The 26037-nt window shown below is 35.6% G+C and overlaps 2 protein-coding genes across 3 annotated transcripts in view; one reads left to right on the top strand and one right to left on the bottom strand.

Annotated features, from left to right (window-relative positions):
* The window catches only part of LOC101888548 (protein spire), a 189690-nt gene extending 187416 nt beyond the window's left edge, over positions 1-2274 (bottom strand). The window contains exon 1 of one of the 2 annotated variants that reach the window (XM_059123917.1): positions 1008-2274. In XM_059123917.1, coding sequence (XP_058979900.1) covers positions 1008-1881 — 874 coding nt within the window. In that variant the 5' untranslated portion in view covers positions 1882-2274. The remainder of the gene's footprint in view (positions 1-1007) is intronic. The other variant, XM_059123918.1, reaches the window with a different exon arrangement.
* Positions 2275-16429: 14155 nt separating this feature from the next.
* Positions 16430-25516, top strand: LOC131803024 (uncharacterized). Its single transcript, XM_059123915.1, has 4 exons — positions 16430-16445; positions 20452-20707; positions 20819-21507; positions 25166-25516. The coding sequence occupies exons 1-4, from the start codon at positions 16430-16432 to the stop codon at positions 25450-25452; spliced, it is 1248 nt and encodes a 415-aa protein (XP_058979898.1). The 3' UTR covers positions 25453-25516.
* The last annotated feature ends 521 nt before the right edge of the window (positions 25517-26037 follow it).

The raw sequence follows: 26037 nt of genomic DNA, 5'->3' as shown, positions 1-26037 counted from the left end.
GTGTTTGAGATTTGGCGGTGGCTTGGAAATGCGTTCTGTATTTGTACAATAAGTACTAAATGTTACTAAATTTGCGCCAGTTTGCTTTTGGGTGAAGGATAAAGCTGAAATGTTGAAATTTTGTACGGGGGTCCATCTTGTTAAAAAGGTGTACCAAAAATTGTACGAAAAGTACTAAATGGTACCATATTTGTTATTGGGCGAAGGGATTGATATAAAATTCTGAAGTTTGATATTTAGAGTACAGTGATGGTGTCTGTGTTTGAGATTTGGCTATGGTTTCGGAATGCGTACTATATTTGTACGAAAAGTACTAAATTTGGTATTGGGTGATGGGATAGAGATAAAATTCTGATATTTGACATTTAGATTACTGATGGCTCTGTATTTAAAATTTGACGATGATTTGGAAATGTGTCCTATATTTGTACGAAAGGTACTGAATGGTACTAAATGTGGAACAGTCCCTGTTGATGGTTGATTTGTGATAAATAGGTGGATTTGAGAAATACAAGTGCAAGAAAAGTACTAAATAGTACTATATTTCGTATTTAGTGAACTGATGGCACTTGAAATCTAAACAAATTTGATAAAAGTGTCGCAGTTCATGTGTATCCTAGATATATGGAGGTGGTTTTGGAAATGTGTACTATAATTGTACCAAATGGTGTATTTGGTACTGGGTGAAAAAGTAGAGATAAAATTCTGAAATTTCATGTTTAGATAACTGCTGGTATCTGTGTTTGAAATTTGGCTATGGTTTTAGAATGCGTCCTTTATTTTACGAAAAGTACAAAATGGTACTAAATTTGTTATTGAGTGAAGGAATAGAGCTGAAATTCTCACATTTGATATTGAGGGGTCTGTTAAGACCTGGCATTGAGATATGAAGGTGGTTTTCGGAAATGTGTTCTATAACTGTACAAAAAGTACAAAATAGTGCTAAATATGAAATTTTGAAAATCAGTCCATTTTTCCGATTTTTTTTTCTTAAATCTAACACTCACCACTCTGTTCGGCTTCCTGCTGATGCTGGCGTTGCTCTTGCAAAACCCTTTCACGTTTCTTGCGTTCCACCTCACTCCAGCTGCAGTGGACTCTGCCATCACGATGTAAGCTCATATTTTCCATAGACTCAGGTATTTCCAAGTCATTGAAAATGTGCCTCTGCCCGGTGGCGGCGACACGACGATATAAGGACATAAATTGATAGAGTAAAGCCCAGGCTTGCTCCTCCGACAGGGGGGCCTTAAAGGACTCCAAAATGTGTTTGATATTGACACAATCCTTGGGATTGCTGCAATTGTATATGGAGGGCGGGGGCAAGGGTGGGGCAACACCAGTGGGGTTGGTAACCGCACCACCACCACCGGTGGAGGATATTACAGTTTGTTCGTTATTCTTGGTTTTGAGTTCATTTTCATTGTTGCCAGATTGATGTTTGTTCGATTTGCTGGTCAGCAACAATTCCTCGTTGGCGCTGTCCGGAGAGGTGGAAAGGAAACCTTCTTCGGCATCAGATGTTTGCAGCAATTGTTGACATTTTTTGTTGTTGTTGTTGTTATTGTTTGCCAAAATTAATTTGGATTTGGTTTTGGATTTCATGTTTGGAGTGGTGGCATCCAAAATATCACTGCTGCTTGAGCATTCATTAGCGCCTGCGTCATTTGTCGTTGTCGCCAACAACATGTTGTTGCTGATTTCAGAGGGCGTTTGGGGTTCCGCTGTTGTGGTTGTTGCAGCTGGCATTTGTGTCTTGCCACCGCCTCCGCCTCCTCCTCCGCCCTCATCGACGGCACGTCCATTGCCACTGGCGGATTTATGCTGTTGTTGATGGGGTTTAATGTGATCGCTGAATTTCTCCTGGATTTCTGTGGTCATTTTGTTGTCTGGTAGTAGTCGTAGTAGTAGTGATACTAATGATTCTCCTGGGGGGTACGGGGACAATTACAACAATTACAAGACGATGACAACAGATTGATTTGCATTAATTACATTTAGAAGAATTTTTGGATTCCTTTTGCAGGTTTTTATTTTTGGAGATTGAAAGAATTTTGTTTCACAATTTAAGATTTTGTTTTCTTTTATTCTCTTCCGTTTTTTATTCTTCGAGAAGAGAGCCAAATGTGATTATCACACAACAAAACGACGACGATACGTACGTAAATCTGACGCGACAAACACAAAACACATTCACAAATAACAGAAAAAAATTGAATTTATTTTGGTTTTGATTTTTTGATTTTTTTAATTTTTTTGTTATTTTCAATATTTTTTATTCAAGTAGTAGTAGTTGTTGTTGTTTTTTTATATTCAATTCACTTAATATGAGTTTGACATCTGCAAAAGACAATAAAAAAATGAAATAGGAACACAAAAAAATAGGGGGTGGATTTTTATTTTTAAATTCACTTTGTTTTGAAAACGCCGTAGTTTTTTTTTTTTTTTGGTCCGCTTTAGGCTTTGCTGGTTTGTAATAGTTTGACACGCACTTTTATGAAGCACAACATGTTTATTTGATAAATTGGGAAAAAGAGGACAACAAGATAAGTAGTGGCCAGGGATGGGAGTTATTGATTACTGCTGTACTTTTTTGGTACTTGTAGGTCATAAATAGATCTTTTTTAAAATTTCACAATAGAATGCGTCATTTTAACTAGATGGAGCAAAAAACTTGAAATTTGGTTTTGAAAAAAAGTGTACTAAGAAGTACGAATTCTACTAAATGGTACTTAATTTGGTACTTAGTTTGGTTTAGGCTGAACGGCTGAGGCTGGAATTTTAAAATTTTATATCGTGGCCCCTGTGTATGGTTGGTTTGTGGTTTTGTACTACAAGTGCACGAAAAGTACTAAATAGTACTATATTTGGTACAATTTGGTATTGGGTGAACAGATAGTGCTTGAAATCTGAAATTTGGTTTCAGGGTCATGTGGTTCATGTTCATGTGTAGCCTGGACATATGGAGGTGGTTTCGAAAATGTGTACTATTGTTGTACAAAAAGTACTAAATAGTGCAAAATTTGGTACTGGGTGATGGGATAAGATACTATTCTGAAGTTTGATATTTAGATTTCTTAATGGTATCTGTGTCTAAGATTTGGCGGTGTTTTGGAAATGCATCCTTTGCTTGTACGAAAAGTACCAAATGGTATTAAATTTGGTATTGGATGAAGAGATAGGGCAGGAATGCTCAAATTTGATAATGAGGTCTCTGTAAGTATCTGGAATTGAGATATGAGGTGGTTTTGGAAATGTGTACTGTAATTGGACAAAAAGTACTAAATGGTACAAAATTTGGTATTGTAAATTTTGAAAATTTATATTTACGTTTCTTAATGGTATTTGTATCAGAGATTTAGCGGTGTTTTGGAAATGCATCCTTTATTTGTACGAAAAGTACTAAATGGTACTATATTTGGTACAATTTGGTATCGATTGGACAGATAGTGCTTGAATTCTTAAATTTGAAATTAGAGTCCCTGTTCATATGTAACCTGGGCATATGGAGGAGGTTTTGGAAATGTGTACTATTATTGTACAAAAAGTACTAAATGGTACTAAATTTTGTATTGGGTGAAGGGATAGGCTAAAATTCAAAAATTTGATATTTAGATTACTAATGGTATTTGGGTCCGAGATTTAGCGGTGGTTTGGAAATGCGTCCTACATTTGTACGAAAAGTACTAAATTTGGTATTGGGCGAAGGAATAGGGCTGAAATCCTCAAATTTGATATTGAGGTCTCTGTTGATATCTGGAATTGAGATATGGAGGTGGTTTTGGAAATGTGTACTGTTATTGTACGAAAAATACAATTTTATAAATGTGTACTGCAATTGTACGAAAAGTACTGAATGGTACTAAATTTGGCATTAGGTGAAGGGATAGGATTAGAATCCTTAAATTTGACATTGAGGTCTCTGTGGGTATCTGGAAATGAGATATGAAAATGATTTTGGTTGAAATTGGGGCGTCTTTTATTTGCACGAAAAGTACTAAATGGTACTAAATTTGGTATTGGGTGAAGGGATGGGGCTGGAATTCTAAAATTTGATATTGAGGTCTCTGTTGGTATCTGGAATTGAGATATTGAGGTGATTTTCGAAATGTGTACTGTAATTGTACGAAAAGTTTTAAATTTTAAATTGGGAATTTTGAGTACTAAAAAGGCCTAACACTGACTTCTGGGACGAATCTAAAATTTAAATGTTTTTTTTTCGCTGACGAAACAGCGGACAATTACTAATAAGATGTGAAATAAGAATGTGATTGTCTTCACATTTCGCACATCTCAATATTCCTACCAACAGAAGATCTATTGTGAAGATGGAATATATCGTCCCACTCTTTCTAGTACCTGCCCCACAAAGGTGTCAACATTTATTCAAAATTATGATCTTCATAAAATGCGAAAGATGTATCCGATTTTCTTCAAATTTCGCACATCGCAATATTTCTACTTACACAAGATCTGCTACGAAGATGGAATATATCGGACCACTCTTTCTGGTACCTGCCCCACAAAGAGGTTAAATTGTTGAATTATTTATACCCACATAAAATTCGAAATTAACATCTGATCCCTTTTTAACTTAGCACTTCGCAAAATTTATATCAACACAAGATCTTGCGCAAAGATGGTATATATCGGCTCCCTCCTTCTGGTACCTCCCCTACAAGAGGATCAAAATTTAGAATAACCAAAATTCTTATAAAATGGAGAATAAGCTTTCGATTCTATTCAAAACTTCACACATTATAGTATTTCTATCAGCGGATGAGCTGATGTGAAGATAAAATATATCAGACTACCCCTTTTGGGGTCAAAATTTTGAATAATTATAACTCTCATGAAATACGAAATTAGCACCCAATTCTTTTCACATTTCACACATCCCAATATTTTTTCCAATACAAGATCTGGTGTGAATATGAAATATATCGGACCACTCTTTCTGGTACCTCCCCCACAAAGGGGTCAAAATTTTGTATAATTATAACTCTCATAATATGCGAAATTAGCATCCGATCATTTTTAAATTTCGCACATCCCAATATTTTTATCGACGCAATATATGGTGTGAAAATTGATTACATCGGACTATTCCTTATGGTGCCTCCCCCGCAAAGGGGTCAACATTTCGAATGACCAAAATGTTCATTAAATGCAAATAAGCATCCGATTCCTTTCAAACTCGGCACATCCTAATAATTCTATTATTGCATGAGCTCGTGTGAAGATGGATTATATTGCTCCACTCCTTCTAGTACCTCCCCCACAGCGGGTCAAAATGTCAGAGTAATTATATATCTCATGAAATGCGAAATAAGTACCCGATTCTCTTCAACTTTTCCGCACCTCAATTTTTCTATTAACACAAGATTTAGTGTGAAGATGAAATACATCGGACTACTACTTCTGGTATCTCTCCCACAAAGCTGTCAACATAACCAAAATGCTCATAAAATGCGAAATAAGCATCCGATCCTTCTTGAATTTCGCAAATCCCAATATTTCTATCAACACAAAATCTGATGTGAAGATGGGACGAATCATACCACTTTGTCTGGTATTTTAAAATTTGGAAAAATTATATCTTTCATAAAATGCTAAATAAGCATCTGATTCTCTTCAAATTTCACACATCCAAATATTTTTGTAATAATAAAAGATCTTCGGAACCACCCCCCATATAAGGTCAACAGCTCAAATAACCAAATCACAAAAAACAAACAAACATTGGCTGTGGATATACCTCTGCCCATCCCTGGCTGCGGTGCATTTGAGGGTTTCTGTCACGCGAAATATTTTGAAGACTATTTTTGTTGTCGTTTTCTTATTGTGGCCTAATACAAATCCAGGGTTGCCAACTCGAAAAAGGAAAAAAATAGAATTAAGTTCGGTCAACCCGAACTATGCCAAAATTTAAAAAATATTCCCTTAATTTTGGTATAGCGTTACATGATGTAAATGCTGAATACTTTGCCTTTATGAGGAAGAACGAAGGCAGGATTCAAATGCGGCTCTGGCATCCCTCTATGATATTTCACAAAATATGCCATGATAAGGTTTCAAGCTGCTTATGTACCCACGTCTTAAGTTTTACTTGAGAAAATTTTAAAATTTCAATTTGAATTCGTAGTTTGACCTATGGTACAATTAGGAGGTGGAACAGCTTCGTAAAACTGCAGAAATACAGCCCTGAGGCTATGCCCGATTCCTGTCAGAATTATTCCAAATTATAGGCATTTATTTGATATTTTTTATTCATTTCTAAAACGAGTCAAATAGCGCGAAAGATGAATGGAATGCCTGGATGTTCTCTCAAAAATATGATCCTAAGGGAGCAAGTACATAAGAAGCTTGAAGTCATGGCTGGGCATATTTTGTGACATTTCATAAAGGAATTACAAAGCCGCATTAAAATCCTGCCGTCGTTTTCCCTTATAATTTGACATTAATATGCCTAGCCATGACTTCAAGCTTTTTATGTACCTGCTCCTAAAGTGTTCAATCTTTCAATTCCATGGCAAATCTGGTTAATATTATTAATGCGCACCCCACAATTTAAGTTTCTCCTAATCATTCGTTTTAAAAATATTTTGTTTTTATTTTTCAAAACAACAAATTCATACGCAAAATTGGCAGAGGTTGGGCTCACTTAGAAAAACATTTAATCAGCTGGGAGCTCTACCTTACCTTTTTATTGGTCCAATGGTTTGACCTATTGTGATAAATTTTGGTAAAAATTGTTTCTTTACATAATAGGAACTCAAAATGCCAGAATTTGGGGAAATAAAACGAAAAACATGGCCAAAACGTAAGTAAAAATACTGAAAAGTCGGAGTTATTCTTACATGGGGGTTATAACATAAAACTGGACCGATGTGACCGATTTTTTGTACCAATGATTCTGGATGTTTAATCAAAGATCTCTATCAAATGTCAAAGCTTTATTCTAATATATCTCATACATATAGGATTTCTTTCAGAAGTCCACTTGGAATTTTCCACAACCCGAACTGGCAATTGAATGAAAAAAAAATGAATTTTCTAAATCTAAATTTTATTTTTTTTTTTCTATTTGCAAATCTTAAAATAAGTACCTTGGCAACCCTGGTGTTCCATATTTTGACACATGATTCAATATATAATCATAACGGTAAATCTCTCACGTGTCCGCAAACTGAAATAATCCAAACGTACCTCAAAGCTTGTCATGAACGGCAAAGAGAAAGAAGAAAGAAAAAACACGAAACATATGTTTTGGACTGCGAAGAGGCAATGGGGAAGAGAGAACCCAAGAAACTATAAAAGTATATGGCCCCCAACAACAACAGCAACAACAATTGCAAATTGTTTGCCAAACGAAGAACCAAAACCAGGCAGGCGACGTTATTAAGAATAGATAAACATAAAAAAATAGAACTACACCGAGCTAAGTGTCTATTTAAATGGCATAAAACACTCATCAGTTTGCAATAATTATTGGGTGCAGCAGCGGCAACAGCAGAAGCCTACGCTACGCGCCACACGCATGCAGTCTGTCATTTAGTTGTTCAGTCAGTTAGTCAGTCAAACGGCAGTTGGTAGTGCATAATTGCTCACAATACCAGCCAACCATGGAAACGCAGAAGATACTCGCAGGTGGTTGGTAGGTAGATGCAGTGTCTTGGTAATTTCAGTGTTGTCACATGTGGCGTTTTTAAGATGCATTTTTGGCGTTTTTATACCCCAGATCATAAAACGGAGGTTGGATGTGTTAAATTCGTAATTCTGTTTGAAATACTTCAAAACATTCCACTGAAATCTCTTAATGTGTATTTATTTAAATTCTAATTTCAGTATTGTCACAGGCGACGATTTTGAGAAGTATTTTGGCGTTTTTATACCCCAGACCATAAAATGAAGGGTGACTGCATTAAATTCATTAATGTGTTTAAAATACTTCAAAATATTCCACTGAAATCTATTAAAATTTATATATTTAAGTTCTAATTTCAGTATTGTCACACGTGCGATTTTGAGAGGCATTTTGGCGTTTTTATACCCTAGACCGTAACATGGAGGGTGGCTACATTAAATTCGTTATTATTGCACTTTTATTGCAACAATTCGAAATATTCTCCTGAAATCCCTTTAATAGTAAATATACTTTAATTCTTATTTCAGTGTTGTCACATGTGCGTTTTTGTGAAATGGTATTTTGGCGATTTTATACGCTTTACCATAAAATTGAACTTCAATTCCAATTTTATTCCTAAAATCGGTTAAAAGTATATATTATTATTTCAGTGTTGTCACACGCCCGATTTTGAGAGGTATTTTGGCGTTTTTATTCCCTAGACGGTAACATGGAGGGTGACTACATTAAATTCATTATTCCTATTGCAACAATTCGAAATATTCTCCTGAAATCCCTTTAATAGTAAATATACCTAAATTCTTATTTCAGTGTTGTCAAACGTGCGATTTTATGAAATGGTATTTTGGCGATTTTTTTCGCTTTACCATAAAATTGAAATTTAACTTCAAAATATTCTACAAAAATCCATTAAGAGAATATGTTCTGTCATTTTAATTTCAGTGTTGTCATTCGCGTGATTTTTGGAGGCATTTTGACGTTTTAAGGCCCTTTTTTTCCATTTCACTTCGAAAAATTCATTTTAGACCCTATATATTATGGATCCGCAAAAAAAAACAATTTAAGACCATTGGCCCAGGCGCATAATTGGCGCATTTTTTCTTCGAAAATGAAGAAGGAGTGGTGCTTGCACGATGTATACTATCAGTCAAAGTTAATTATTTAAAAATATTTTGACTTCTGTTATGATTAATCAAATTATTGACCATCTATGGAGTAGGTTCCGAAGGATTGGCCCAATATTGTCCATTTCGTATCGGATCTAAATAAATATGATATAAATATTGCGACATGCCATGTTCGCACTATATCGTCTACTTAAGACATATAAAAGTATTAAAAACTGTGACCCTATGTGGGAGAGGTACCAGAAGGGGTTCGCTGATTTATATCATATTCACAACAGATCTTGTGTTAGCAAAAATGTTTGTATATGTGAAATTTGAAGAGAGTCGGATGCCTCCTTTCCTTTTAGTGTTTTGTCTTGAACCCTATGTGAGGGAAGTACCAAAAGAAATGGTCCCATAACAGATCTTGTGTTAATGGAAATATTGAGATGGACCAAACCTGAATGGAATCGGATGTAAAATTTCGCATTTTATAAGGTAATAGAAGTAGTGGACCTATATATGCAATTTCACAGTAGATCTTGTGTTAGTAGAAATAATGGGATTAGTGAAATATGAAAAGAACCGGATGTTTATTTCGGATTTTATAATCGTTGGTTATTCAAAACGTTTACCCTTTGTGGGGGAGGTACCAAAAGAACTGGCCTGATGTCTATCATCTTTATAACAGATCTTGTGTTGAAGGAAATTTTGAAATGTGTTAATTCTGAATGGAATCGGATGTAAAATTTCGCGCTTTATAAGCTTCGTTGATATTCAACATTTTGACCCTTTGCGGGAGAAGTACCAAAAGGAGTGGGCCGACATTTTCCATCTTCACAACAGATCTTGTGTTAGTAGAAATAATTGGGATAAGTGAAATAATGAAGAGAACCTTTTCGGATTTTAAAATCGTTTTGGTTATTCAAAATTTTGACCCTTTGTGAGGAAGATACCAGAAGAAATTATCCGATCTTAACCATCTTCATAACATATCTTGTTTTGATGGAAATATTGAGATGTACCAAGTCTGAATGGAATCGGATGAAAAATTTCGTGTTTTATGAGCTTCATGGATGTTCCAAATGTTGACCCTTTGTGGGGAAGGTACCAGAAGAAGTGGTCCAATATATCCCATCTTCACAGCAGATGTTGTGTTAGTAGAAATAATGGGATATGTAAAATATGAAGAGAACTGGAAGTTTATTTCAGATTTTATGCTCGTTTTGATTATTCAAAAAATGTGACCCTTTGTGAGGCAGGTACCAGAAGGAGTGGACCGATGTATTTCATCTTCACACCAGACTGGGGGTTAATAAAAATATTGTGATGTGTGTAGTTTGAAGACAATCGGGCTCTTATATGAAATTCTATAAGAGTTATAATTATTCAAAACATTGCCCTTTGTATGGGAGGTACTTGGTGGAGTGGACCGATATTCTCCATTTTCGCACCTGACCTAGCACTGATGAAAATACTAGGATTCGCAAAGTTGGAGCAAAATTGAATTATACTTTCTCTTTCTGGGCAATAAATAATTGTCTTTGAAAATTTTGACATTTTGTGTGAGAGGTACCAGAAAGAGCGGACCGATACATTCCATTTTCACACCAGACCTTGGGTTAATACAATTATTGGGATGTGTGTAATTTGAAGACAATCGGACTCTTATATGAAATTTTATAAGAGTTATAATTATTAACAATTTTGGTCCTCTGTGAGGGAAGTACGTGATGGAGTGGATCGATATTGTCCATTTTCGCAAAGTTGGAGTAAAATTGGGTTATCTTTACTTTTTCGTTTTTTTTTTTTTGTAAATTTTTTTGTGGTGGAGTTACCAGAATTTGTAGGCTGATATTTCCCATCTCCAAACTCGATCTAAGTTTGACAATATTATTACGATGTACCAAGTTTGGACCAAATCGGATATTTCCTTCGAGAGTTATAGTGCACCCCAGCCAGTCAGACGGAAGGACATCGCTAGATCGATTCCAAATATCCTGAAACGGATTTGGTCCTAGGGGCAAAAACTGTTATTGCGATGAGGCACGTTTTGACCTTATCAAATGTTATATACCCTCTTTAGTTATATGTCTGAGGGTATAAAAATTGCAAAATGAGGATATTGGTAAAATTTGGTATCAACATGGCGGCGCTAAAGGTGAGAATACATAATACGCTTTTTAGACTAGCTTAAGTCATGGGTTGGCTTCTTCGGAAAATAACAAAGGAGTTTTAGGTTGCTTTAGTTCGATTGCTCCTTTGTTATTTTTCGAAGAAGCCAGCTGATGACTTGAGCCAGTCTAAAAAGCGTTTTATGTATTCTCACCTTAAGTGCCACAAAGCCGAGGCTACACTCGATTTTCAAAAAAAAAAATATTATTACCGGGGATTACAAAATTGGTATACATTTTCCATGCCACAATTTTTTAATTTCAATTTTCTCAAATATTCAAATATTCTCAAACCACCCCAAAGAAGATATTCCAAAATTGTCTTCACATTTCCAATGTTCTTAATTGGCGTTTTTTTCCTGCAGAGCAATGACAACACTACGAATAATTATTGTTGTCATTCCCATACATGTCTGTCCGGCCGCCTGTCTCATCATCATCATCGTCATCATCTCTACCATGAAGCCACAACAAAACAAAACTGGTTCTAAGTTCTCATTGTAAAATAAATACAATTTTTTGTCGTTTTTGTAAAAAAAGTTGGTAAAGGCTTGGCACTGCTGCTTAGAACCCGTTTAGCAGCACCACTGACAACTGCCAACATTAAATGAACAGCAACAACAGGTAGGTACCCAATTGTTTTTGTTGTTGCTGGTGGTGGTGGTTTTCTTTTATTTGCATTAAATTTCAACATTACTGCTATATTTGTTTTTCTTATGGTTGAGTTTTTTTATTTTTGGGACAAAACGATTTTGTTTAAAAGCTTTTGTTGTGATGGAAACCATGTGCCCTTTGGGTACACAAACAATTGGCGTCGTTTTGTACCCATAAGAGAGTGGGGAGAACCCTAATTTTTGATATTCATCAAAGGGGATTGTTGAATGTAGCCATGGAAAAGTTCTCAGTTTTTATTAGTCCGTTTTATTAAATATAAAATCAATGTAGCCATCGGCCTATATATCTATTTACCTTTTACCCGATCTACAGAAGGCCTAAACGTCATTACCTGCACAACAATGCAGATATCTTAATATTATTTTTTTCTCGATTCAGATCAGTATATACTGAAGGAATCAAATATATCCTACATGTACCCTACCTGTCTATCCACATATCTATCTGTCAATCCAGTCACCGACGTAGCCGGAAACCATTTCGCGGCAAAAAATTATATTTTATACCCTCAGCCATATGGCTAGAGAGGGTATATATCATTTGATACAAAGCATGTATCATCGAAAATCCGTTTCACGACATTTGGAGTCGATCTAGCGATGTCCGTCCGTCTTTCAGGCTGGCTGTTGCTCGCAATAACTCTCGAAGGGAGTATCCGATTTGATTCAAACTTGATACATCGTAATATTATTATCAAACTTAGATCGAGTTCGGAGATGGGCAATATTGGTCTACTTCTTCTGGTACCTCCCCAACAAAATTTCGACTTGTAATAAAATATATTTTTTAGTGCACATAAGGGGAAAGGACAATCCAATTTTGCTCCAACTTTACATATCCTAATATTTGCATCAATGCCAGGTCTGGTGCACTCGGCCCACTCCATCAAGTACGCCCCCCCCCACAAAGTGTCAAAATTTGGAATAATTATAACTCTTATTAAATGTAATGCATGAATCCAATTGTCTTCAAATTACACATATCACAATATATTTATTAATCCAAGTTCTGGTGTAAAGATGGAATATATCGGTCCACTTCCATCTGGTACCTCCCTCACAAAGGGTCAAAATTTTTAATAACCATAAAGCTCGTAAAGCGCAAAATTAACATCCGATTCCATTCAGACATGGCACATCTCAATATTTCCATCAACACATGATATGTTTTAAAGATGGTAGAGATCGGACCATTTCTTTTGGCACCTCCCTCACAAAGGGTCAAAGTTTTGAATAACCAAAGCGATTATAAAATCCGAAATAAGCATCCGGTTCTCTTCATATTTCACACATTATATTATTTCTACTAACACAAAATCTGCTGTGAAGATGTTACATATCGGACCACTCCTACTGGTACATATCGGACTACTCCGCCACAAAGTATAAGTAAGAGTCCTATTATCTTCTAATTTCGCACAATTAAATTTTTCCACTAAGACAAGGCCTGGTATGAAAAACGGACCACTTCTTCTAGTACCTCCCCCACAAAGGGTAAAAATTTGGAACAGCTATTTAAGCAAATAAAACGCGAAATGAGCATCCGATTACTTTCAAACTCTGTACATTCCAATACTTCTATCAACACAAGATGTGTTGTGAAGATGGACAATTTCGGACTACTACTTCTGGTACCTCCCCCATAACGGGTCAAAATTTTAAATACCTTTAACTCTCATAAAACGTAAATTTTTCGAAATATCATAATTTAAAGAGAAGCAAATAGTCGATAAAAAAATCCATCATCACACTTATACGTTGTGGAAAATATTGGTCCACTCCTTCGGAACCACTCCTAGGAAGGTCCAATAGTTTGAGTATTCATAACGCAATTTAAAATATATTAAAATAACCAAACATTGGCTGAGGGTATGCAGCTGATTTCATTTAACTTGTTTATCGCGAAATTAGTAGTAAGCTTCTGGCCACTAAAAATTAATAAATAAATACTTTTATGATCATTTTTAGTTGTCAAAGTCAACAAATAAGTAGTTGTTTAATATTTAAAACCTTTACTGGCCAGAAAATAACTTCTGTTTAAATAATGCTTTGGTAAGCAGATTTGTAATGAGTATTTTTGGTGGGTAGCTTTCGTGGATCCAATGATACCACCAAACCAAGACGTACCAAAATCATATCGTCAATATCGGCCAAGGAGATGCGGGTCTAACCCGGATCTAGAAACTGGATTTTTACGATCGAATATTCGAGTACCCGGTTCTGTCCCTTAATCATGAAAAATATAACAATAAAAATATCAACCTTTAAAAAAAACGCAGAGTTTTTACTAAATTAGAGTTAAGCCTAAAAATGTCCAAAAACTCTTTTATTTTTTATACCCTCCACCAATGGAGGGCATATTAGCTTTGTCATTCCGTTTGTAACATCCCATAAAGTATATATATATTCATAATGAACATAAAATTCTAAGTCGATTTAACGATGTCCGTCCGTTTGTCTGTTGAAATCACGATGCAGCCCACATTATTTGGCGTAGACCTTTAAAATTTGGCAGAATAATTTGTATTGTGTCTAGGATAGTTGGTATTGAAAATGAGATATATCGGTCCACGTTTTGGCATAGCCGCCACACAACGGTACCTCCCGATATGGGGTATTTTGATGAGTTTCGCTACATTTTTTCCACGAATTTGTCTAAAATTTGGTACATGTGGGTCATAATGGGTTCTAATTTTACAGGCGAAACATTGCATGTATGGGTCCACGTTTTCGTATAGCCCACATATATCGGTACCTCCCGAAATTCGGTATTTTGATTACTTTTGCCATATTTTTCCACGGATTTGTCCAAAAATTGGTATTTGTTTGTCATAATGGGTTCTAGCTCGTGTGGCGAAACATTGAAGTTATAGGTCTACGTTGTTGTAACGGTACCTCCAGATATTCGGTATATTGATGATTTTTGCCACATTTTCCCACAAATTGGTCTAAAAGTTGGTATGGGTTCTAGCTCCTATGGCGAAGCATTATATCTATAGGTCCACGTTTGGTATAGGTTCCTGTTTTAGTATGGTCCCATATAACGGCCTCACTCACTTTTTTTTTGATAAATTTAACTGTATTATGCGAACAGTCTTACTGGTATATGTAATTTAAGGTGAAGAACTCTTGAATTGAGATACTTTAAAAAAAAATGTTTCCTTTAGCCTAAGGTGGAGAGCATAGAAAGTTCGGCCTGGTCGAACTTAATGTTTTATTACTTGTTTTTTTTTTTTTTTTTTTTTTTTTTAATTTGTTCGGTTTCTGAAACTTATCCAATATTTCTGGCAAATTTGTATTAATTTTTGGAGTCTGCTATGCACATTTGTCTAGGGGCAGTTTTGGCTCACTGTTTACAGAGAAACTTTTCAGTTGTAGTTTTTATTTTTTTCGATTAAAACAAAGTACCGAAAAAAGTACAACAGTATCAAATAGTACAGGTGTTGTCGGCATAATTTCCTTTTTTTTGGCATCCTCATGTTAGGGAATTACAACACTTTAAGCCTTGTGTTTAGGCATTTTTTTAAAAAAATAATATTTTTCTCATGAGTCGTTATCCATTTTTGCGTTTTTATCCTTTTCCTGTTTTTTTTTTTTTATTTTTCTTATTTGTTTTTTTTTTTTTTTTTTTTTTTTTGGTTTAGTTATGAATCACACCACAATGAAGTCACATGGATTATTTTTCGTATCCTAACGAAAAGAAAGCAACAACATGCTTTTAAGGGGTTGCAACAGCACACACACACACATGGTCACACACAAATACAAACACAAAAGACTCATATAAAATTTAGCTTCTTAAAAAAGCCGGATTTTCTTATAGTAGATATTGGCGTTTTTTCTTATTTGGTTTTTGGCAAAAAATCAATTTTTTCAGAGGGTTTCATGTTTAATATTCCCGTATTTTTGTCGATTTTTTTTAAAATTTCGTTCTTTGGCATTTTAAAAAAATACAATTTTTTATTTACAGGTTGTTGCACATTTTGTTTGTTTATTTTTCCATTATTTTTAATATTTTATTAGATATTATGTACTGCTCATTAAATTTATTATCGAAAACTCCGTATGAGGCCGGTGGGATTAACAACACATCAGTTATGTTTTATAAATTCTTTCTTGATTATGATATTTTTTGTTGTGTTGTATTATTTTTTTCTTAATTAATTTCACACCAAGCGTAGAGCAACAACAACAAAAAAAATAATTTTTGATTATACTACTTTTTTTTCTATTTTTTATTTTTTCAACAATTTTCATTAATAAAGAACAAAAACAAATCGAGCAACAACACTTTATCATTATCGTCACACACACACAGAGACACAAAAACTCATCATCGCTGAAAACCACCAACCATTCAAAACAAGCACTGACTGCTGCTGCTGCATTCAAAGACTTTGATGTTGTTGCTGTTGCTTTTTTCTCATAACGTCGACAACAACAATAAACGCGCGTTTCTTCATTTAACCGCTTTTCAAATGTTTACGTTTTGCTTGCAAAATGAAACTGAAGCAAAGAAAATTTTCAAATTTCCTCCAGTCCAGTGAGTGCTGTTGTTTCGGTAGGTTCGATGTTGGCCCTGTTGCTCCGACAACATAGCAGACAACAAACGCACACCAAATAATGCCGTTCATACAGAGGGAATTGCAGGTTTCCCTTATATTTTAATAGCATACAAGTTCGTTGCAACATGTTCGAATGGTTTCATTGTTGGAGAGGAAATGTAAAACCAAAATAGAGGAAATAGTTCTCTCACGCTCTCTCATTTAGTGGAATGGCTCTCATTGCTGCTGTTAACATTTGTAAACAATGCAAAGTTAACAGGAAATGGAAATGATTGCCGGTAGAAATGTGTTTATTTAATTGCAAGCAACATGCTCGAACAGTGTTACCGTTTCTCCAGCAATAGAATGACCAAAGCTAAATTGAATGGAGAAATTTAGAAAAATTACTAACATAAATCAATGTTCGGCACTTAAATGTTTTCCAACTATATTTATTTACAAAATTGCACTAGGATAAAAAATTATTTATAATTAATTATAAAGTACAAATATTAATTATAAAGTACAAAAAAAAAAATGAAAATATAACAAACATAAAAAAAAAAAATTTTAAGTTCTTAAAAATTTTCTAATTTTCATTAAAAATCATTTGACATTTTTTGAAAAAAAAATCTACGATTGTTTGTGCCCTCAATAATTTTCCAGAGGAATCCACAATAAGCTCTCCATAAAATTTAAAAGATCCACAAATTTTTATCAAAAAAAAAAAAAAAAAAAAAAAAAAAAAAAAGCCTAAGAAAATCCACGATATTTAGGAAATTTTATAACATTTTCTTAAAAAAAAATTACTATTTTAAAGCAGCAAAATTTTTAAATTTACACAATCCTCAGCCTGGGGAGGAAGTGAATATTTAAAAAAATCCACAATTTAAAAAAAATTTCATAACTTTTTCAAAGTCCATAAAAATCTACTAATTTTGATTAGAAACCCTCTTATATTTTTTGGAAGCAATATACGATTGTTTGTGCCTTCAATAATTTTCAGAAGAATCCACAGTGAACTCTCCATAAAATTTTTAAAATCCACAATTTTTTATCAAAAATAAAAATAGATTTACGAAGAAAATCCACGATGTTTAGGAAATTGTATTTCTTAAAGAATTCACTATTTTAAGCAGCATAATTTTAAATTTTCAGCCAGGGAAGTAAGTGAATTAAAAAAAACACCATTTTTTGCAAGTCCTTAAAAACCGGAAAAATTTTTCCTTTTAAAAATATATATTCTTTAATTCTGAAATATTCAAAAATTTCTTTAAAAATCTTTAATTATTCACGATTTTTAATCGGTTAAAAATTAAAATCCGTTAAAGATATTGGTAACTTTTGTCATAAACCATTACAATATTCAAATGCGAAAAGAATCGGTGTAGCTAAAATCATCAAAATGCCGAATATAGGGAGGTACCGTTATATGAGGGGTTATATCAAAACGTGGACCTGCAAAAACAATAATCAATCATAGGCTGTAGTATCCATTACGAACTTCACATACCAAATTCGAAACAATCCCGGTGAATAATGTAGCTAAAATCATCAAAATACCGAATATAGGGAGGTCCTATTATATGGGGACTATACAAAGGCGTGAATCTGCACGACAATTTTCTGTCATAGGCTGTAATATCCATTACGAACTTTAAATACCAAATACGAACCTATTCTGGTGAATAATGTAGCTAAAATCATCAAAATACCGAATATAGGGAGGTCCTATTATATGGGGGCTACACCAAAACGTGGACCTGCACAGACAATTTTCTATCATAGGCTGTAGTATCCATTACGAACTTCATATACCGAATTTGAAAGAATTCCGGTAAATAATGTCTCTAAAATCATAAAAATATCGAATATCGAGAGGTGCCGTTATATGGGGGCTATACGAAGGTGTGGATCTGCACGACAATTTTCTGTCATAGTCTGTAGTCATTACGAATTTCTAATTCCAAATTCGAAACAATTCCGCTGAATTATGTCGCTAAAATCATCAAAATACCGAACATAGGTAGGTGCCGTTATATGGGGGCTATACAAAGGCGTGGACCTGCACAGACAATTTTCTATCACAGGATGTAGTATCCATTACGAACTTTAAATACCAAATTCGAAACTATTCCGGCGAATAATGTCGCTTAAATCACCAAAATACCGAAAATAGGGAGGTACCATTATATGGGGGCTATATACCATACGTGGACCTACATGACCCATTTTCAATACCAAATGTCCTGCAGACATAATATGCATTTCAGTAAAATTTTATTAATCTACTTCGGAAGCTAGAGTGATTTCCACAGACGGACAGATGGACGAACATCGAAATCGACATAGAATTTTATGTTGATCACGAAGATATATACTTTGTGGGGTCTAAAGTGTATATTTCGAGGTGTTACAAACGGAATGACAAACTTAATATAGAGGGTATATACTATGGTGGAGGGTAAAAAATAGACCATATTTAGGACCTTCAAAAAAAAAATTCACTAATTTTGCTGGCTTTAAAAATCTTCTAATTTGGTTAAAATATTCTATAAAAAATATTTTTGATTTTTTGGTCCTTAAATAATGCTTAAAGAACCAAGCATTTTTGGTCAAAGGAACATTAAATAAAATTTCTTTCAAGAAATCCACAATTTTTAGTCAGTCGAAGAAAATCACGAAATTTTGCAAGAATTTTTATAAAAAAACGTTTAAAAATATTTTTTAAAAATTAATAATCTTCAGGTCCAAAAAAAAAAAAAAAAATAAAGGAATCCTCCATTTTTGGTCGGCAGGCCTATACATAAGAATTTTTAAGTCCCTAATACACTAGAGTTTGGATATGAAATCCAGTAAAAACAAGTAAGCAAAGGCTATAGTCGTGCGGGGCCGACCACGTGATACCCTACAACACTACTGTATGTTAGAAGCCCCCTTATATTCAGATCGATTTTGGAAGATTTCTCTTTTGAAATTATGTCACGGAGCACTGACCTAAGCAGGGACATTTGCCCAATAAGCACTCCGTCATGCTGTTAGTTGTTGTGGTCCATTTTCCATCAAAAACGCTAGAATCCTTCCCTGTCATTAACTCTCTTCTCAGGCGTGTCGATTGGCTTCATTTGTGTGATTAGGAAATTTTTTCTGTTTTTGGTTCATTTGAACCCCTAAATATTTTGCGATCATCTCCAAAAGCAAGAGGCCCCTCTGTATCTCTGAATTTAGACTCATCTATATGATTTCCTTTTCTATGATATTTGGCTGGATTCGTCAACGAAATCAGCATAAAAAAGCCAGAAGTTCGCTTCTTGTGTATTTCGGATATCGCCTGTAAGTAATGCTGGTATTTTTTCACACAAAAGTAGATGTCCATTCTACTCGCTGTCATAATCTCGAACTTCATGCGAGATTTCGTGTACTTTGGTTTCAATTTGTGACCTTTATAACGGCTGAAAATCAGGAACATTTTTAGTTGTTGATCCATTTCAACTCCCAAATATATTGCGGACATCTTTAAAACCAATAGATCTATCCCTTCTGAGCTTACCCTACCCTTGTGAAAATTTTCGTGAGGATCGGGCGGTATTTGCAATACTTATATACTGTGTTGTAAGGTGAAAAAAAAATATACAAAATAAAAGTCAAATTGAAAAAATCGCATGCGATAAAAAATATGAAAAATTAAAAATATGTCACAAAATACTACAAAATCTATATTAGCATCATTATTGGTATATTTTTTGCGATTTTTTTTTTTTTGATTTTATATTTTCATGTCAAGAGGGTATTCTGAATTGACAAAATTTGTCAAAATCGGTCCAGCCATTCTTGAGATATAAGCATTCTAACTAACATCCCCTTTCTTTGTATATACACATTGTATTTATTTCGCTATATATAACCGATATATTTACAATCGGCATCTACGTATCGGTCAGAATTGATCTGCTCGTCTATTTGTGATTTCGCCGGGATTAAAAATATTCGCGGTTTAATGGAAAATTTGACTTTTATTTAATACAAATGTTATGGTCTATTTCATCCACTAAATATTACCCGATGACCATCAAAATTGGAAGGCTTCTGCCCAGCACTAAGCTCAAGCCCCATGCTAACTTCCGCTTTGATTGGTCTATAATTGCGACCTGTTGAGCAACTGCAAAATTAGGAATTTTTTCAGTTTTTGGTCCATTTCAACCCCTAAATGTAATGCGATCATCTCCGATGTAAGTTCGGTCGGGGGGAGGGGGGAGATATGGGGGTAGAATTTTCTAATTTTTTTTTTTCTATAAAATTGTGTAGTTTCGGCCCAGGCCACTAGGTGCTTGCCAAATGCCTCTGAAATTGAGGTGGAAACAGGTCCCAACTTTGGTGGCAAAATTGTAGTGGATGGCGGCAATTGCGGCGTCAAGGGCAACCCAAATGATGTCAAGGATAAATATGTCATGCGCATCGATCACAAGGCCTGTGGCAGCATGGTCAAGCCGGAAACAAATACCGTGGAAACGTTCATAACTGTCCAGGAGAATTTGGGAATTTTCACACACAGCACCAGGAGGTAATAATAGAGAGAGGGCGACGAGGGGAGGGGGTAATATGGGACCTTCCCGAATTCTAAATTCTTAACTCCAACCGAATTTCTTTTTTTGTCTTTTCCCAATTTCTCCAGATTCGTTGTGGTCTGCAGCTATCAATCCGGCATGCAAACAGTGCGTGCCAGTTTCTCGGTACCTGGCAGAGGTGGCGCCGTGGCCGCTGCCCATGAATCCATTGAGGAGGAGGAACGTATGGGTCGTGGCCTTAAACCTTTTCGCTTTGTCGACAAATCCGAATTAATTCTCAAAGAGAATGACGTGGATACAGAAGAAGCGGCAACACAGTCATCCGAAGAAACTGAGGCTTTGGTTCAAGAAATGGACAATCCCACAGGGGCCAGTGGCTTGAATCAAACTGAGGTAACGGTGGCCACAACAAATCATGAAGCGGAGGTTGCCGGCAAAAATCATCATCAAGAAGATGAAGCAAACGAAGAAGAGGATGCCACAAATGCTGTGGCAATATTGGAAAATATCATACCTGGTGTTAATGAAGATCACATAAGAGGCAATGAGCCACAGCAGCAACAACAACAAGAAACATCAAGTGTACAGGCTGGGGAAGATGATGTGGAGATCAGTGGCGGGGAGAAGTTATCGGAGGAAAACGACGATGCCAACAAAGAAAATATTGAAAATGAACATTTTTCCGCAAATTTTGCTAAATTAATATTGGAGCGCAATGACCGTGACCATGAGGTGGCCGAGGGCAGAAGCTATGATGGAGCTGCGTCCAAGCTGAGTGATACGCCCACAGGAAGAGGTGAGCATTATTTTTGTAATATTTATTTGAGCGACAAAAAAAATAATTACGGGGGGTGGGAAAAAGACAGTTCAGCGTTTTGAAAATTTGCACCGAAAAGTAACTAAAATAGAGGGGCAAGTTCCCCCTCCTCCACACTTTTGAAAATTTTAGGATTAAGATTCCTCGGAATCTGTGCATTTTAGGTATATAGTGTCTTAAATAATATTGCAGATAAAATATGGGGACTATTTTGATCGAAAACTTTAACCCTCCAATGAGCCATAAAGGGACATTTTTGGTCATTCTTTAAAAAAAGATAAAAAACATAGTTTAAACGGGATAGTAACAAGTCAAAATATTTGGCATATATGCTAAAGGTCCTGGAAGACGTCAAAAATCTTAATCTTACATAAACACCTGAAATTCAAACACATTTTAGGGTTCAAACCGCACATTTTGTGAGTTCGAGCAAAAGTCTCCAAAAAAGCATAATTTTTAAATGCATGACGTCAAAGACAAAAATATTCTTCTTCTACTCAAAAAGAAATCGCTATTTTCGGGTTATAAAAAAAATATCCGCATCAATATGCCAAAAAAAAAATATTCCGTATTTATACTCTCAGCCATATGGCTTCGAATGGTATACAGGGAGAGATGAAAAAACTGCAACCCACTTCAGACTGCTGTCATTTCTAAGCGACTCGTCCGAAAGCTCTTAAAATTATTCCAGTGACAGCTGATTATATTGCTTACAAGCGTACAAAAGCATTTTGGTGAGAATTTTTCAGAAAAAAAGTTATTCGCGATGGAATTCAAGCGGGACAGTGTGATTTCTTTATATTTGGCTGGAAAACGTTAGATCACTCCAGCATTTAAATGTAAATAAATCTTTTGTGTCTCGTGCCATCGCTCGTTACCGTGATAGCGTAGCCTGACGTCAAAGAAGTGGACGGAAGAACATAGCAACATCAGTAGAAATGGTTCGAAAAGTAACGAAGGGACTTGATTGAAACCCGCGTCGCAGTGGCCGAAAAAATGGCTCGTGAACTGAACATATCGCAATATTCCATTCGGCAAATATTGAAAGCTGAGCTCGGGGTAAAGCCATTGAAATTCCAAAAAGTGCAAGAACTTATACCGCAACAGGAAGAAAATAGACTCAAAAGAGCTAAAGCGTTGCTTCGATTGGCCGAAAGTGGTGAACTGCCGAATTTGGTTTTCTTCGATGAGGAAACATTCGTTGTCCAGCAGTTTGTAAATGAAACACAAACAAAATCATCGTGTTTACTTGCCAAAGAGGTCAGCTGAAAATGTGCACCTTCGGTTGGCCACCAGAAATCAAGTCCCGGCCATGGTGATGGTGTGGGCCGCCATAACAGCCGATGGTCGCTCTCCGCTCGTATTAATTGACCGTGGAATCAGAATAAATGCCGAATATTATTGCGAAAATATTCTGGAGGGTGTATTAAAGCCTTGGGCACGCAAACATTGTGGCTGCAGACCTTGGACATTCCACCAGAACTCAGCAACTTTGCGCTTAACACGCGCCACCCAAGAATGGTTACAAAATGAGGTTCCTCGCTTCATTTCCAGCGCACAATGGCCACCGAAATCTTCGGATACCAATCCGTTGGACTATTGTGTCTGGAGTATTTTGGAAAGCAAGGTTGCCAATAAAAAAATACCAAAGTGTCGATCACCTCAAGCAAGCGCTCCACCAGGAATGGGTCAAAATACCGCAGAGCAACATTCGAGCAGCGTGTGACGGTTTCATTGGCCGTGTGAAGGCCATAATTCGTGCCAAAGGTGACCAATTCGAAACAATTCTAATCTTATTCTAAAATTTGATGCTATTTTCGTCACTTTTTGCATTCATTCAATAAAATTTTAAAAAAATGTAAAAATTATGGCGTTTGACTTTGGTGCAGTTTTTTTATCTCACCCTGTATGGGGGAATATACGTAGACCTGGACCTGCATAAGCAATTTTCAGTCACAAGATGTAGTACCCGTTACGAAGTGCAAATACAAAATTGAAAACAATTTCGGTGAATAATGTCGCAAAACTCATCAAAGTACCGAATTTAGGGAGGTACCGTTATATGGGAGCTATACGAGAACGTGGACCTGCATTTGAAATATCCTGTCACAGGCTGTAGTACCCTATAGGAACTTCAAATACGAAATTTTGCCGGTGAATATATAGCTCATTTTCCATAACAAAAGTCCTACTGTCCAAATACACATTTGAGTAAAATTTTAAAAACCTACTTCAATTTGTTTGGAAGCTAAAGGTATTTCCACAGACGGACAGACAGACAAATGAACTCACATGGCTGAATCGACATAGAATTTTATGCTGATCAAGAATATATACTTTGCAGGGTCTTAAAGGTATTTTTCGAGGTATTACAAACGGAATGACAAACTTAATATACCCTTCATACTGTATAGCATGATAGGATAATACAAATGTCTGAGCAAAATTTCAAAGCGACAGAATGCTTCCCTTAATTAATCTCCGTGTTTGAGGTTCTGATCCCACTGTGCGACGTTGTCCCAATCGATGGAATTTCCGAATTACAATTTATTTATTATTTATCGTAACATTAATACTATTTGCTACCTTTTGCTATTATAAAACCCTTTCAGATATCTTCTGTAAGTCCGTCTGCCACTATAAAAGTCCTATGGAGACATTAGCCTTTTTCTACCCTCCACCATACTATGGAGGGTATATTAACTTTGTCATTCCGTTTGTAACTCCTCGAAATACTCATGTCAGACCCAACAAAATATACATATTCTTGATCAGCGTAAAATTCTAAGTCGGTAGGCCATGTAGGTCCACCTTTTCATATAGCCCCCATATAACGGTACCTCCCGATATTTGGTATATTGATGATTTTAGCGACATTATTCACCGGAATTGTTTCAAATTTGGTATTTCAAGTTCGAAATGGATGCTACAGCCTAAGACAGAAAATTGTCTGTGCAGGTCTACATCTTCGTATAGCCCCCATATAACGGTACCTCCGGATATTCGGTATTTTGATGATTTTGGCGACATTATTTACCGCAATTGTTTCAAATTTGATATTTGAAGTTCGTAATGGATACTACAGCCTAAGACAGAAAATTGTGTATGCAGGTCCAGGTCTTCGTATAGGCCCCGTATATCAGTACCTTCTTCTGTTCTGTATTTTGACGATTTTAGGTACAATACTCACGGAAATTGTTTGAGATGTCGTATTTGAAGTTCGTAATGGATGCTACAGCCTGTAACAGAAAATTGTATGTGCAGGTCCAGGTCTTTGTATAGCTCAGATATAACGGTACCTCCCTATATACGATATTTTGATGATTTTAGCTACATTATTCACCGTTTATTTCAAGTTTTCGAATTTGAATATGGTAATGGCTTATGACTAACAAAGCCTATGTAGGTCCACGTCGTATAGACACCCCCCCCCCTTATAATGGCTATATTCGGTATTTTTAAAATTTTAACAGAATTTTTAACGAATTTCACTTTTTGAAAATTGCCAAATTTGTATCAAATGGTGGAGGGTATTCAAAATTCGGCCCGGCCGAACTTTTTTAGCATTTAGCATTTTAGCATTTTTACTTGTTTTTTTTAATCCCTAATTTTTTTTTAATTCTTAATTCCTTTACAGCCTTTGGTTCCATGTTGGAACTGATCTCCAGCAACATGGGTAGCGTTTTGCTAACTGTTATGGTATCTGTGATATTGATTGGCGTTTGCGTGTACATTCTCTATCGTGAGACCAGTAAGCCGGCCGCCCATATGTCGGCACCCACAATAACGCCGCCAGCATCGGCAATCTTGCAGCGGCATCAACATTTGAAGGAACTGCATCACCATCATCGTCACCAGCACCAGCAGCAGAAACACACACTGCCGCGTACATTAACAAGTAAACAGGAGGATCTAATGGCCTAGAATGGAGGAGAAGCAAATTAAGGGAAGCCTTTCACACCATCTCCCGCCACGAATAAAAAAGAAAGTGGAAAGAAAAGGTTCCCGCTCCAAAAAAAAAAAAAAAAAAAAAAAAAAAACATCCGCAATAAATCCCCCTTTTTAAAAAAAATAATACCCTCCATTATCTGCCCTCCTCCACCAGATAAAGGTTAAAGAACTATGCTTTATTGTCTTGCTGGAATATGTTGAAGTGGCTATTTTTTGTGGCAACTTTTTCGTGGGTTGCCATTTGGTGATAGGAAAAAGCAATCAAAGACTTCCATGCTCTTGGCAAAGAGAGAGAGAGAGAGAGAGAGAGAGAGCAAAAACCAACGTATTTCTTATCAAGTCGACAGAGCATAGTTTTGCAAACAACGTGATGCTTTGTAACATTTCTTTTTTACATATTTACATATACATACACACAGTTTTATACAAATACTCGTGTATTACATACATACATATGTACTCTTAGAATAGCAGAGATTAATTAAAAGAAAAAAAAGAAAATAAAATAAAACCTTAGCATGTCACTGAAGTAACTTCATTTGACAATCCCTCTCCACC

The sequence above is a fragment of the Musca domestica genome, unplaced genomic scaffold (genome assembly GCF_030504385.1).
Source record: "Musca domestica strain aabys unplaced genomic scaffold, Musca_domestica.polishedcontigs.V.1.1 26, whole genome shotgun sequence".
Taxonomy (NCBI): Eukaryota; Metazoa; Arthropoda; class Insecta; order Diptera; family Muscidae; genus Musca; species Musca domestica.
The sequence above is the reverse complement of the archived record's forward strand: the minus strand, read 5'-3'. Positions and strand labels throughout refer to the sequence as shown.